Source organism: Aythya fuligula, chromosome 7 (assembly GCF_009819795.1).
Source record: "Aythya fuligula isolate bAytFul2 chromosome 7, bAytFul2.pri, whole genome shotgun sequence".
NCBI classification, from domain to species: Eukaryota; Metazoa; Chordata; class Aves; order Anseriformes; family Anatidae; genus Aythya; species Aythya fuligula.
Window position 1 is genome coordinate 30,373,831 of NC_045565.1, and position 15,147 is coordinate 30,388,977.

Below are 15,147 nucleotides of genomic sequence, written 5' to 3' on the forward strand. Positions count from 1 at the left end.
GTTGTAGCAGTGCATGCATATCATTTAAATTTCTTAATCAAAATATCAGGTAGCAGAATATCTTATTGGAATTCAAGTATTATGAGACCAGTAATACTGATCTCATAAGAGTGTTGTGTGCGGTTGTCATGTCATGTAATTGAATTCAATTACACAACTTAATCTTATAACAGTTTTGCACAAATTTTATTTTCAAGTGTCCTGTGGAAATTTTTGTTATACTGCCTTGGGCTGTTGTCCTGAAACTCCACAGATCATTCTTCTTATCTTTTTTTTTTTTTTTTTTTTTTTTAAAGCTTGTTAGCATATCAGATTTCTTCAAACCATGTCTATGGAATTTTCTTACTAATCAGTAACTTAACAAGAAATTTTCAATAGATTTTTTGATGAGTATCCTTAAAAAAGAAAAGAAAAAAAAAAAGGCTCTTAGCTAAGCTATGAATTACCAGTCTTTATTTTAAAATACATAATTCTAGCGGTTATTCTAAATATCACCAATCTTTTTTTTTTTCTTTTCTTTTTCTTTTTTCTTTTTTTTTTAAAAAAAAAAAAAAACATCAGCTTGTTTTGGTAAACATAGAAAAAGAAAAGTGTAAAGACCTCAGATCAGCCTTACCATTGTTTTTTGCCCAATTTTATCTAGTAATGAATCAAAAACATTGCATCTTTTTACTTCCTCCATACATGAGATATTCTTTAACTCTTGTCTTAACTGTACAGGCCATAAACGTATGTTAACGTTGCTGCTTTTCTTATGAAATTTGTGTGATTTCTAATTCCCAGTTACCAGTATTCCTTTTTCATTGTCCTGTATTCTTCCAGTTTCTTTCAGTTTACTGAGTTAGACTATAGATACTTAACATTTTTTTCTTTTTTTCTTTTTTCTTTTTTTTAAAAAAGCATAAAGCAACCCAATCTGCACTAAAGAAATCAGAAAACTTTTTGTGTCCTGTTACTCTGTTACTGCTAACCACTAACGGAGACAATAAGGGTGATAAAAGAATGGTGAGTACAAATCTTAGGAATTAGATAAACAACATATTTTGTTTTAAATTAAAATAAAAACAAAATCACTATTTCCTGCAGGAAGATTGTTAGGTTACAAATGTTAATAATTAAAAACCCCAACACTTGGTCTTGCCTGTCTTGAACAGACTGTGTCTGTGCTTGCACACACATCCTGAAAAGGTGTGGGGCAGTCATATTCAGACTTTTTCATATCTCACAAGCCATCCACTAGCAGCCCATGAATCACAGGTTGAGCAAGTGTCCAAAGGGTGGCTGGATTGTGAAGGGCAGCTACTAAACCCGTGTTTTATAGATTAGGATGTCAATCTATGAACATTCACTTTTTTTTTTTTCCTCTGAGCTGTACAACAAAGTGGAAATGGCTATTACTGATTGCCTACTAAGTGAGGTGCATATCCCATTTCTTTCCAGTAAAACAATGGAGCTCAGCATTCAGCAACCCTCCTGCCAGCAGCGCTGGTTAGGCTGAGTTCACATTCACGAACAAGTCATTCCAGTTCCTCTTGTTCAGCACTAAGGCTCTTAAATGCCTGTTGAAAGAATTTTCTCCCATCAAATTGTGTGCTGCCTCAACTCTTTTTAGAAAGATATCATTTCTTAACATCTCCCCAGTCCTTTTGTTGTTAGGCTAACACAAACCAATATAGAAAAACTACCTGCTAAAAAATTGTCTCCCATCCAAACTATACACCTCTCTTAATAACAAAATGAATTGACTTTCCACGCAGACACACAAAAAAGTTTTCTCTACCTTGAATTACTTGCCTAGCTACCCGTTCATTTCCAGTTTCTGCTTTCAAAGGAAGAACCTCTGAAAAGAAATTGCTGATCACTCTTGTTTGGTAACAACCTCCCACATTTTCTAAAATCATTACCCCTTGGTGAGATGTTCTGAAAAGAAGTACAGCACAGATTATAGACATGACCTGTGAGTCTTCATCCATTTTCTTCATAAGCCTATTAATTTCAGAGCTGCCTTTCAAGATTTTAGGACTGAAAAGCAGTTACAGCTCAGGATTGTTACTTTACAAGAAAAGCAAAATGTGGAAAAGGGGAGGTGGGTGCCATATGAAACACCTAGAAGAAGAGGAAATTGAGAACAGTGAAGAAGGCAAACAGGAAGGGAAGAAACTGGTACAATATGTAGAGCCCCTGCCATAGGAAAGCCAAGAGAGGAAAATGTAGAGGAAAGGCATCCAAACAAAGGAGGGTATATGAAGAAACACAATGAGCCCAGGGTGAAGGCAGCACAAACAGCCTACAGCTGCCAAGCATGCTGACTTCCACCAAGTTACATGCATGCCCATCAGTTCTCCACACCTCTGGCTGGCAGGAGAGTCAGAACATCATGGTCCAATTCACCCCCTCAGCAAACTACGTCCAGCATTGGATGTGCAAGAAATGCAAAAAACAGAGAACTGAGTGGAGGGGAAGGATCTCCCACCCCACCATGCCAGTAGTGCTCCTCTTAATGCAGCCCAGGATACTCAGAGACCCAACACGTTGCTAGCTCATGGTCAAGTTGATGGCCAGCAGGACCCCCCCACATCTCTTTCTGCAAAGCTCAAAAAATCAACTTCCAGCTGACTGGCCCCTCAGGGGTACTGGGTTATTCCTTCTAGGCTGCAGGTCGTTGTGTTTCTCTTTATAGATCTGTCCCTTTTATAAAAATGTAACACAAATAAAAAGTTTAACCTGTGTATTTGATTTGCTTTAGGTGGTTGGAATATGGATTATTGCATTTTATCTCCTTGGCTCAGTAACAGGTGAGACACAACATCTATAAAAACAATCACTAAAAGATGAATTCAGACAAAGTAATACAGAGGAGACAGTGACGTATTTTACATTGAAGTCATAGCATGATTTGTGTGTCATTCTGTGGGAAAGTCTATTACTGTGCAGGACCTAATGCTAAAGGCTCCATCTCATTTCAGTTTCATTAAGAATACGAGATACATAACTTTATGCCAAAAATTCAGAGGAGAACTGCAGTCATGTGCCCTAGCTCTATCAAGACGTTGCATAAGCTGTCTCTACCTGTTACTGCTGTTGACAAAGAATGGCTCAGTAATAGGGTACTTAGCACAACAAACAGTGCTAGAACAGAAAAGTTGAGCATGAGAGCAACAGACCTGTTTGATCTGGAAAATGATGATGTATTAAAAGAAATGATCAAATCATTCACTATGCAAGGCTACTGCATATGTATCCATTCCTCCAAAGAGGCATAATGCTTTGATGCAGGAAGAATGTGGGAGCAATTCTAAGAAGTGTTTCTTAAAAGTCTTAAAAAAATAAAATAAAATAAAAATTAAAAAAGCTTTTATATGTTGAGAATATAATGTCAAAAATGTATCTGGATCCCTACTTGGTTTGGTTTATCTTCAAATTATATAGCTCCCCTTGTGCTACCTGCTTCAGGCAATATCCATAAAGAAAACAAGAAGAAATCTGTTTCAAAATCAATCATAGAACAAAATCCTCAGTTTCCTGAGGACAGTCTTCAGACTGTTGCAGTATTAAACATATTATCTAGCTGTAAGAGAGTCCAAAACATAAACCATTTGTTTCTTCTACTCTAGGTAAAGAAATTTGCTTCCCCAGGCTTGGCTGTTTCTCAGATGACCCCCCCTGGTCTGGGGTACCAGGGAGACTTCTGACAGGTTTGCCTGACTCTCCTGAACATATGAACTTGAGCTTCTCTCTCTACACCAGGGAAACAGGAAATAACTCACAGGTGACATTTATTTTTAACATCAAGAACTGACTAAAGCTACCACTGTTTGTTAATTTGTTAAAAAGCCTACATCATTCATCACAGGCAAATGAGTCAAAATAAGACGCTTGTTTCAGTGTTCACTCATTAATGTTCCTTCAAACTGTTTGGGGTAAAGCATAAAAAAAAATGGTGAAGGAACTGTCAGATGGAACAGATTTCCTGGTATTTCCCTGCACAAGAAGTGGGTTATAGCAGACTATCCTTTGCATGTGTTTAGGTCTCTCAGGAAAGCTGGAATCCTGTTCAAATAAGCAGCTTTATGAACACTCAGACAGGAGAACAACTGCTGATGTATTATGGGGAAGCTGTGCCATTGACTTCTAAAAACAGAAGTCTGAAGCAGGCCCTTCTCATACAATTTTTAAGCCACATTCCTCCTTGAAGTCTGGGTGACTGTACATGCTTACCTGCCTCTGTCCATACCAAAATTAAGACAGACCCACCCAAGTTGTTCATGCCCTGAAATTCTGAGCCAAGCAAGGAGAAGGAACTGCAAGATGTGGGGCTGGGACTGCACCAATTCAGTAAATGCACGTGAGGCTGCTAAATCCCTTGCAGGCTCCCAAACCTAGTGTCCCCTGTTCCATACAGGAGCATTTATGAATCTACTGCCATGAAGCACAATGGCAGCGCTGCCAGCACAAACGTCGCAGCTTACAGCAGTCCTGTTTGCCATGCTACGAGTCCAGCTCAGGCTCTGTAAGGATGAGAAGTTAACACCTATAATAAACTTTTACGATCTGCAGAGCAGGGACATGTGAGCTCACGGCATACAGTCAGCATCAGTTACTCAGGCATTTTGGTTGTTGATAAAATAAATCAAAATGCACCTTGCATTACTTCCCAGCCACTGCACCTAAACATCTCCCTGATCTAGTGCACAGCCCTCCACACCAAAACTCCCTGAGCTCACATCACAGGTGCTATATTTGTTTGAAAACAATGCAGATGGTCAGAGATCACACTGAGAGTAAGAGATATATATAATTAAACAGCTTGCGGCAACACATGGTGGGCCAAAATCAGTTTCACCACTATTGCATACAGTTCTTGCATTAAATTCTTTCAGCCTTTGTGGAGTAGTTGGTTACAAAATCAGACAGGAAACATCCCCTGCCCAGAAAGACATGCTGTTTCTTAGATGCAAAGCATCACACAGACGCCAAAGGTCAGGTCAGTAGAAGGGCAAGCTGAATCAGGAGGCATGGAGCTCTCCTTCTCAGGCCAACAGGCATCATGAGGCACTCTGGACTTTATATGGGGAGCTCCTACTGCGTCAAGGAAAATAGACAGGAGCAGCAGAAACCACATTGGCACAACTTTGGAGACAGTGGTAGGACTGGGAAAGATGGGATAGAGAAGTGCCTGGGACTCTGCCCATTAAAAGGAGTTGTGAGAGTCCTACAAAAGGTGATGACTTAGATGACACTTTTAAAAAACTTAAAAGTGTGAGAAGATAAAACAACTTGATTTTTTTGTTTGCTTGTTTACACACAGGTGATCTCAGCAATAAACTCCTCAACAATCCAAAACTCACATTTCTCCTCACGCAGGAAAACCTCCTTCATCATTCATGGATTTGGCAGCACTGGAAAATCAGGCTGGGTGGTAGAAATGTGCTTGGTATGAGACTATATCCTCTGTTTTCCTTCAGCAGTTGTAACTACATTCTGTTCTTATCACTTAGACACCAAGGTTCACCTGCTATTTTGTAATGCATTAAATAGTTGCAGATACCAACCAAGAAGTTCCCAACCAAAACTAAAATATTCCGATTCTGCAAGGTGCTGTGTAGTCACAGCTTCTTGCTCATCTCTGACATTGTGCTTCTCTAGAAGAATTTTCATCCCCAAAACCCTGCAAAGCAGATCAAAGCAACAAACCGAACACAGATGTCCCCAGCCTCTGCACTGGTGTCAGAATATCAGATTAGGCCAACTCACTGTTTCTCCCATCAGGAACTATTGAACCATCCTTCAGCTGAAGGCTTTCCTGAATAGTTCAAGTTTCAACCTACAAATACTCTTCTGTTTCAGAACTATTCAATTTGTAAGGAAAGAAAGAAAAAAAAAGGGAAAAAAAAGAAAAAAAAGACAAAGCTTTCTGTTTGATTAATGAGTGCAAAGAAAAAAAAAAAAAAAAAAAAAGTTACCACAAAACCGAGCTGCTGCCCTCTGGCCAGTGGAGCGTATGGTGGTGGTGTCAGCCTTGGTTCTGGCAAAGCAGAAAAATCTTTTTTCTGCTTCTTTCACAAAGACAGAAAAAGACTGCCACTGAATGCTAAGTCACAGTTCTGCAGCATTATTTTTGTTCGTAAATCTGTGAAAACTTTAAATCTAGAATATTACATATCCAAATTTTCCAGTGGAAAAGAAACAGCAATTCTATCTGCCTAACTAGAAGCCATTTTCATGGTGTACCTAACGCAGAGGATTCAAGCTTCTGCTTTCTTTGGCATTCACCTTCAACTGTTTACCATGCATTATTTTTTGTTTCTATTCCCTGATCCTTCTCAAACCTTACATAAGCTTTAGTCTCAGAAAGCTACCGCTGCAGACTTTAATACATGATTATTCTAGTGGAAAAATCACCGATCTCTGCAAGGCTGTGGCCATTACAGAAGTGACAGATACATTAGGTATATTTGCTGAAACAGGAACTTTCTAGTCTGCTCTGAACCTTTCCAGTCTGACATGACTTTCCCAGTTTTAAAGACACTTGGTAAATAAATCCACTTCCAATACTATTTAGTTAAGCTACAGATGATACTTAAAGAAAGTCGCATAGTGCACGTAACAGCTACTGTGCAGTTGTGTGGCTTTTCCAAACCACATTAAATATGTATTCAAATGTCTTATAGTAAAATATTTTTGATTACAGTCTTTCAAACTTGAGACTTTGATGAATAGTTTGCTGTATTCTGTTTTATAAGAAGATTCATTTTTCTGTGTGGTACAGGCTACAGTGAAGAGTTCGATTCAGTAATGAATGAGAAATTGCATGATTATATTACCATTTATTGTTTATTTTGATTTAAGTTGAATTCCTGTCTGCTATTTAGTTTCCTTAAATGCTTTGCTTTATGTGTTCCCACCTCAGCTCTTACTGGAGGCAGAAAACATGAACTGCATTGCTGTTGATTGGAAAGAAGGTGCAAAAGGCACTTACGTCAGCGCAGTGAACAACATCCGCGTGATTGGAGCCGAGATTGCTTATTTCATAAAAACTTTACAGGTAAAAGATACAGCTCCACAACACACAGCTCTTAAGTAGATGCAGTGGGATTATGATATTTCTTTGATTTTGAACTTCATCTAGTACGGTCAGCTACTGCTTCAGAAAGAGCTGTACAATGCATGCAGTTGAGATACAGCTAATTATACTAATTATCAGCTCTGTAAGGACTTCTCACAGCCACAAAAGACTCCAATTAAGCTAATGTAGTTGAAAAGAGGTGTCAATTAATTAAAGACCAGTAGGTGGCAACATTTCCGTACGATGTTACAGGTAAGAAGGCGTTCAGTGGCAACGAGGCAAGGCACGCGTTCAGTGCTTACAAGAGTCTTTACCTGAATAATTTACTTCTAGCACAAGCATATCAGCACCTCAGGAGCACTGAAGTGATGTGGAGCTAGAAGCACCACAGAGATTCACTTGGTATTTGCTGTCTACAAGCACAATAAATTGTCCCGTTGCCTTCTAGTTGTGAGCTTCATGTTCCTGAAGGCAAGCGTTCACTTTTACTCACATAGCACAGACTGCTCAGCTGCAAAGTTTAAGAGTACCACCACGTCCCACTGACTTCAAAGAGACTTGCAGGTACTTAGGGCTGCTGAAATCAGCCCCTATTTGGCTGCAGACTTGATGCTGGAAACTAGGCAGTCCTTGTGTTTTATAGATATTCCAGAGACCACAAGGCCACATACCAACTTCACGAATACTCAAGTACCAAAAACCACTTCTCTAGAACCAGCTGAGGTACAGTCTGCTGTTTCTACCTAGGAAGGCCTCATATCTAGCCTCACACTATTGTTTTTGCGTCTTTCTTCTTTGTATGCAACTCCCAGGTCATTTGACGATGGTTCAGTTTATTATGTGATCTCTGTCTGCCTCTTTTCATTTAATATCTCTAGACTGCAAATGGTGTGGTAATTAAACTCTTTTTTTTTCCCCATTACAAAACTGCAAAAAGTGATCCTTAATTTTTCTTTTCCACAATTTACAGATTTGGGGAGTTTGGCCTTAAGCAAAATTAAGCTGCACTGTAAATAGAATTACAGTAAAAAGTATTTGAAAGTATCTGTCACTTGATAGGCACAGACAGATCGATAGTAAAGATTTGCCTTTTTTTTTTTTTTTTTTTTGGTATATACATTACAAAAGAAAACTTAGTGTAAAAACCTCAAGCAGTTAGCGATCAATCCTTGTTGACTTTGGACATTACAAACCCAGGATATGCCTGGCTGAAATGTGTCCCCTGCAGGCAGATTACATGCTCATTAATTTCTACTGCTGTCTTCAAAGCATGTATAACAGCTGAGAAGTGCAGGTCCTGTACAGGTGACTCTTGGCAAAGAGAAGAATGGATGCCAAACCCCACAGCCTGTCAGTGAAGGTACTATTGAGTGACATGATCACATTTGCTAAGCAGACCCATGGAGAACAGTTGCATGATGAAAGACGGCTCCATAACAGTGTCAATAAATAAAAAACAAGATCATATTGTTGGAACTTTAAATTAGGGCTTAATCCAAATGAGAAAGAATTTTCATATTTTGTCACCAAGGGTAACTGAATACGGTAACCATATGCTGAGGCTATGATGGTAAATCCATCATCGTGAGGCATTTAAAATTCTAGATTGGGCATTTTTCTTTCAAATCTTAGGTTAATTTAAACAATAATTAACTCAAGCAGCTCACACACTGTTGGCTAATCAAGAAGTCAGCCAACAGGCTCGCAAAGGCCCTCAGTGTAAGGCATCCTTTTTGCTCACTACTGAAAGCCTCTGTTCTTGTCTCCCTCCACAACAATCAGAAACTCTTCAGGTACTCCCCTTGTGAAATCCATCTAATTGGCCACAGCCTGGGCGCACATACAGCGGGAGAGGCGGGAAGGAGGATTCGAGGCATCCGGCGGATCACAGGTAGGCTGCTCACCAAGGGGCAGATCTAGCAGGGACACTTCTAGTGGAAAGAAACTTGCAGCACTCTGGTCTGTAGACTGGAATTAAACCATTGGCAGTGCTGCAGGCACCATGTATGAATAAACAAACTTTAGACTTCTCAGAAACAAGGGTAATTATTAAATCTTTTTTTTTTTTTTTTCTCTAGTTAGGTTTAAAACTATTTAGCAGAAGAGCTCTTTGTTAGTATGTTTGCAACATCACAGTCATCCACTGGGTTGCATCCAGCAGTATACGACGACAAAACAACACATCCAAAAGCCTGTTTTCCTATCCATGATGCTCAACAGTCCAGTAACAAAACCACTGATAATAAAATACCTCCTTCACAGTAATACAATGCTAATATATATCCTATTAGAAAATATTTTGCTTATAATAGAATGAGTCTGTAGAAAGGTTCACAAAACCATGTTGTTTTTGTGCATTGGGTTCAGTCTGGTCATTATTCACCATAACTTGTGCCATATTAAATGTCTGATGTTATAAGTTGGTAAAAGGCATTAACGTGTAACTTTTCCCTCTCCTGAACCCCCCCTTTTTTTTGTTGTTGTTTTTTGTTAAAGGTTTGGACCCTGCTGGGCCCTATTTTGAAGGCACTCCTCCAGAGGTGAGGCTGGATCCTTCAGATGCAAATTTTGTTGATGTTATTCACAGTAATGCTGCCCACTTTCCTGCCATAGGTAAGAGTTCATGTGCAAGCAAGTAGCTGTAGAGATGGGCATGTTGCATATGTACCTTGAGACTGTGACACAATCGTGTATGTATCCTAGGGCTTGGAATGTACAATGCCACTGGTCACCTTGACTTTTACCCAAACGGAGGAACTGTAATGCCTGGATGCACTGATTTAATTCCAGAGATGAAACAAAATGATTTTGAAGCTCTTATTGCAGGTAAGCATACATTCCCAACTAGCTCAGTATTTAATTTTCATTCAATTCTAAACACAAACTGTGAAAGTAACTATTCTTCTGGAAGAAAACAGTAAAATATATATATGTATTTTTGCCTGTTTACTTATAAGCAGAAATATAAAACGAGAAATAAAGGCTAGATCAGAACAGAGCTACTCAGGGAACATTGCAGGAAAAGTAGTAGTCAGAGGCATCAAAATAGACCTTGGTTTTGCTTCTGCAGTTTGAATTGAACCTGCAGAACACAGAGAGGAAAGTTCAGCCCCACAACAGTGGCACTTCCAACAGGACACTTTCTAGGCTGAGGGTAGCTAGTGTCATTGCTAAACCCACAGCACAACGGCACTACACTTGGTCCCTCACAGATGCTGCAAGGAGCATCCAACACCCTGAAGTTACGCAATAGGCAGAAGCACACAGCATTGTCAGGGACTGTGGGCACCTCACATCTCCACCTGAGACTTCTTCAGGCTTTGGAGTGGTTGGCAGAAGGCTGAGGAATTCTCTTTGTTCTACTAAACGTTTTAAAACTGTACTTAATGTCACTTGCTGCAACACCATATATACAGACAGCTATGTATATGTGTGTGTGTATGTATATATTACTAGGCCATGCTGCTGTTATATTCCATGTCTCATGATAAGGCAAGTACAAGTCTTGTACAGGATGACAGGAGGTTATTTCATGGATGCTCACAATTTTTCTCCCAACAGATGCTACTATTTTTGGGGGATGCCATCACTCACGCAGCCATGAGTATTATTTTGAAAGCATCCTCTATCCCACTGGATTCATTGGATATCCCTGTGAATCATACAAATCCTATGAGGCAGTAAGTATGGATGAAGTCTAAAGAAAATAATCCAGACCTCTGCAATCAGGATAGATCACACCATGTGCACAGAGCACTTGGACACCTGTGGTTCTGCTCTCACATCACCTAGCCAGCAGCAGACCTGAGCTCAAAAATCAACTTGGGCAGTGCAAGTTAGTAGGAGGAGGCACAGCACACAGGGGCTCCATCAACTATTTTGCTTTTAAAAAATGAATGCACAGATGAAACCACCAAAATAAAGAGAAAAATAAAAAATAAACCCCATGCAACTCTCACCCTAAGCCTTTATGCAAAGAGCGTATAGGCTCTTGGCATACTAACCCTACTAAGTCCTGGCTGGAAGAAGAGAGATTTGGAGCTTCCAAAAGCCTTTTGGAAAAGGCTGTTCTAGAAAAGAAAAGAAAGAAAAAAAAAAAAGAAAAAAAAAAAAAGCCTGTTCTAATTTACACTGGGCACTGATTAGAGCACCTGAATAAATACGCTTACAAAAGAAACTTAAAGTACATATGATTCTTTTGTCTCCTATATAGTGTTGCAACATGGATACAGGCAGGTTCCCTTCCACTGATAGGGTAAATTGGACTTACATTTCATCCTAAACTCTAGATGAAGAATAGACTCCCCAAAATAGGGAATTTCCGACCATCATGTACACAGGTATCATGTCTGCTTATTCCACATGTGCTTGTGTGCACGAGTACAGAGCCCATTATCAGGTTTTGGTGCTGCAGTGCCCCAGCTTTGCAAGGTTAGAACAGAAGCCTTAACTGAGCCTTAGGTTTGTTCAAGACAGGATGAAAACCATACTCCTCATTAACCGATGCTCATATCTTTCCTAGGGAGAATGTTTCCCATGTCCCCAAGAGGGGTGTCCGATGATGGGGCACTATGCTGACAGATTTCCAGACAAATTTAAGAGAGTAAACCAAAAATATTTTTTAAATACAGGAGCAGATCCACCTTTCACTAGTAAGTGGAGAAGGTTTGTTACAGTTGTTCACGTTTGAAAAGTGATTGCTTTGATACGATTTACAGCCATGCTCTTCTGTTACTTCTATAAACACCTGCTAAGACCTCTGCCAAAAACAATGCTGCATCACATCATCATCTTTCAAGCTCAATGAATCTTTCATTAGCTAGCATGAATGAATTCTGGAAAGGAAAAAAGAATTTTCCAGGATGCTAGCACTTCTAATTCTCTCCTATTGATGACAATCCAGTTTTAATCTGCTGTTCTTACGCAGGTTGGAGACAAAAAGTGTTTATCAAACTGTCTGGTGTAAAGAAAATGAGGGGGGACATAAACCTAATTTTCCATGACACAGAGGGGAACAAAAAAGAATATGAAATTGCCAGGTAAGATAAATTAGCATTGCCCTATAGCATGTAATACTGATAACCTTAATCTACACAGTTTCCAGATATTTGAGCAGTGTAAACCCTTATTCTTTGTTGCTGACAGTCTAGTTAACATTAGCTATGAAAAAAGTTATCCTGTAGTTAAGACCTAAGAGAGCAGAAGGATGGTTGTGCCAAGAAGTAAAAGTCACGTCCTTTTCATGAGTTCTGTGACTTTACAGTGAATTAGGAATGCAGCCTGACGGAAGTGCTGTTTCTCTGAATTGCTCATTAAAGGAAAAAAGATTGCACCTCTTGTATTCACGTAATTCTGACTGCGCTCACCTGTTTCGTACGCACGTTAGCGCGACCTCTCCCATGCCAGCACGGCATCACACACATTAACGCAGTCACCCAGGTGATGATAAGGCTCCCTGCGCTGCCAGTGACTTGCTGTATGCTCTCCTGCAAGGCTATCCTGTGCCTGACCTCGGGTTGCAAATTGGATGTGTGTACTTCCTTCCTAGATACATTAAAATCCATCACTATGATATAAATATCACATTTACATGTATATGGTCTGGACAGTGGCTTTCATTCATAACTTAATCTCTGTTGGCTATCCAAATCACAGCCCTCACTGTCTTCTGTACCTGCTCTGAAACAAGTGCTTCCACGTGCTCTCCCATGCCCCTCTGTGTGTGTGTGCAAAGCAGAGACAGAAGTTCCCAGCTTATCTATATAATCATCCCTGAAAACCTCACCCGGAGCCCTCCCTACTTGCAAAACCCAGTGCTCAGGTGCTGGAGGCACACAAACCCCAGCAGCCATCTCCACCTCACCCTGATCATCTCCTGGTTCTCTCCTGCCACATACCCATTAAAAGTTTTTGGGATTGTTTTCGTCCTCTCCCTGTTCAGCACATGCCTACAGGGTCCCAGTCCAACACCCTATGCTGTTGGAAAGTACAGCAACAAAGGGAAAAGCCTGATCTTGTGGAGAACAAAACTTAGTCCAGTAGCCTCTAAACTATTACATTTATCCTCACTGTCTTCATTCTGTTTCCAGTGGAGCCCTCTCTGAAGACCAGGTTTATACAAAATACCTTGATGTTGAAATTAACCCCAAAAATACTGCGAAAGTTGAATTTCTCTGGAATAAAACCTTATTCACTCTGCTCTGGGCAAGACTGGGAGCAGAAACAGTCAATATAATTCACGGAGAAGATGGTCGTCGGTAAGTATGTCCTTCCAGAAGGTCAGAAGGAATGGGAAAGGAGTGAAAGACTCTGGGAGACAGGATTAAAAAATGGTCTTGATAAACCTGACACACAATGTGCAATCAACAATATGAATTTCAGTTATGACAAGGACAAGGTACTACTCTTGGGATAGAAAAGGAAATGTTCAAATACAGAATGGTGAATAATGGTCTGGAAAAGAATCCAGTAGTAAATAATTTGGGTACTATACTCTGCCACAGCAAAACAATTACAAACCAGCACCACAGTGCTGTTGAGATAAAGCAAGTCTCATTCCCAGGTGCATTACCAGGAGTACTGCATAGATGATCAGGGAGGAATTATTCTAATTTAAATGGCTGGGCTGAGAATGTAGCCAGAAGTAGGGTCATTTTCAAGCTTGGGGTGTATATTTCAGGTACTATGCATGCAGAGTGAAGTCCAGAAAAAAAGCAAGAGTAAGAGATTTAATAGAGATGGTCTGTGTAAGCAGCTGAAGGAAACGTATCTTTAATCTATACAGAGAAGCGTGGAGAGGGGCATAGAGACAGATGGATAAGCTGTTTTTGAAGGACCACAGTTTGCTGTTCCACACATCTGCTGGCTTAGGTCAAGAACTAATTGATATATTTCATAACAGAGAAAATATATGTTAGAGTTTTTTTCTAATATTTCTTATTGTTTGGCATTGTCATGGATTATTTAGACAAGAATTGAAGTTCTTTTACTGTTAGCTCAAAAAAAAAAAAAAGGCTGTGACAGTCTAGTAAAATGGCTGGTGTCAGTGAAGTGTACTTAACAAGATAACTTTCTGGCTTTTTATCTGGAATGCTATCTTTGTGAATCTAGAGATGAATTATATCCATCTTTCAAAACCTAAATTTTACAGCTTTTCCTCATAAGAAGGAAATTTGCCTTGTTACTGCTAATATGTGAATGCCAATGGGCTTTCAGGAAGGTTGAAGTGGGGTTATGGAGCTAACTAAAAACCCTCAAGGTGAGGGTTGATATCTTTTCCTTTGTGTGTGTGTGTGCACGCAGGCGTATAAATAAAACAGATCTTGAATTACGCTGTTTTCCTTCCCAGGTCAACTCTCTGTGGCCGTGGAACTGTGACATATGGAGTTCCCCAGCTCCTTACACCTTGCTAGAGGGCACTGAGTACAACCGTTCTGTGCGCTGCAGCTGTGTAAACAGTCCTGTGTGTGGCAATGCTGGTGCTCAAGGCCATTAAAGGGAATTCTCAAACTGACCTGTTGCTTCCTCTTTTTTTATCTTCAGTATTTCCAAACACATTTGTCAGTATTTTCTCATGTTGAAGGCATATTTATTGCACTCATAACTAGGAAGCAACTGAAAATCTTGTATGGCAAAACCCATCTCTAACACTGGCACATTCCTACTCTAACAGTGCCCCAAGAAAAGCAGGTAAGGACATTTTCCCCACTGTGCTGATGATTTGCCAGGTTTGCTGCCTGCAGAACCCACTCTGGGCAGTAGGAACTGTCTCCAGTGCCTCTGTCCTGAGGCTGATGATATGCTTCAAAATCTTTCAACACCACACGTGAGCACTGCTCCCAAAAGACGTGGTGGAACAAGGCAAGAACAGAAAAAAATGACTTCAGCAAGTCAGAGCCGCCCCTTGTACACCGTACCTGCACGGAGGCACCAGGCAAAACTAAATAAGCTCATCCCCAACACCCAGGGCCACTGAGTAGCCTATCTGCTCAGCTCACTCAAGGAAGCTGTGAGCCAGACACAACTGCTCTCCCCTTCAGTGAGCATCCCTTGAGCTCAGTGTTTCAGGAAGCTTCATTCCC

The 15,147-nt window shown here is 40.1% G+C and overlaps 1 protein-coding gene across 1 annotated transcript; it reads left to right on the forward strand.

Annotated features, from left to right (window-relative positions):
* The first annotated feature begins 2,097 nt into the window (after window positions 1–2,097).
* LOC116491356 (pancreatic lipase-related protein 2-like) lies at window positions 2,098–14,478 on the forward strand. The gene is made up of 13 exons (XM_032191234.1): window positions 2,098–2,163; window positions 2,747–2,795; window positions 3,615–3,769; window positions 5,309–5,434; window positions 6,911–7,045; window positions 8,849–8,957; window positions 9,563–9,679; window positions 9,770–9,892; window positions 10,628–10,746; window positions 11,589–11,718; window positions 11,994–12,105; window positions 13,156–13,323; window positions 14,415–14,478. The coding sequence occupies exons 1-13, from the start codon at window positions 2,098–2,100 to the stop codon at window positions 14,476–14,478; spliced, it is 1,473 nt and encodes a 490-aa protein (XP_032047125.1).
* Window positions 14,479–15,147: the final 669 nt, after the last annotated feature.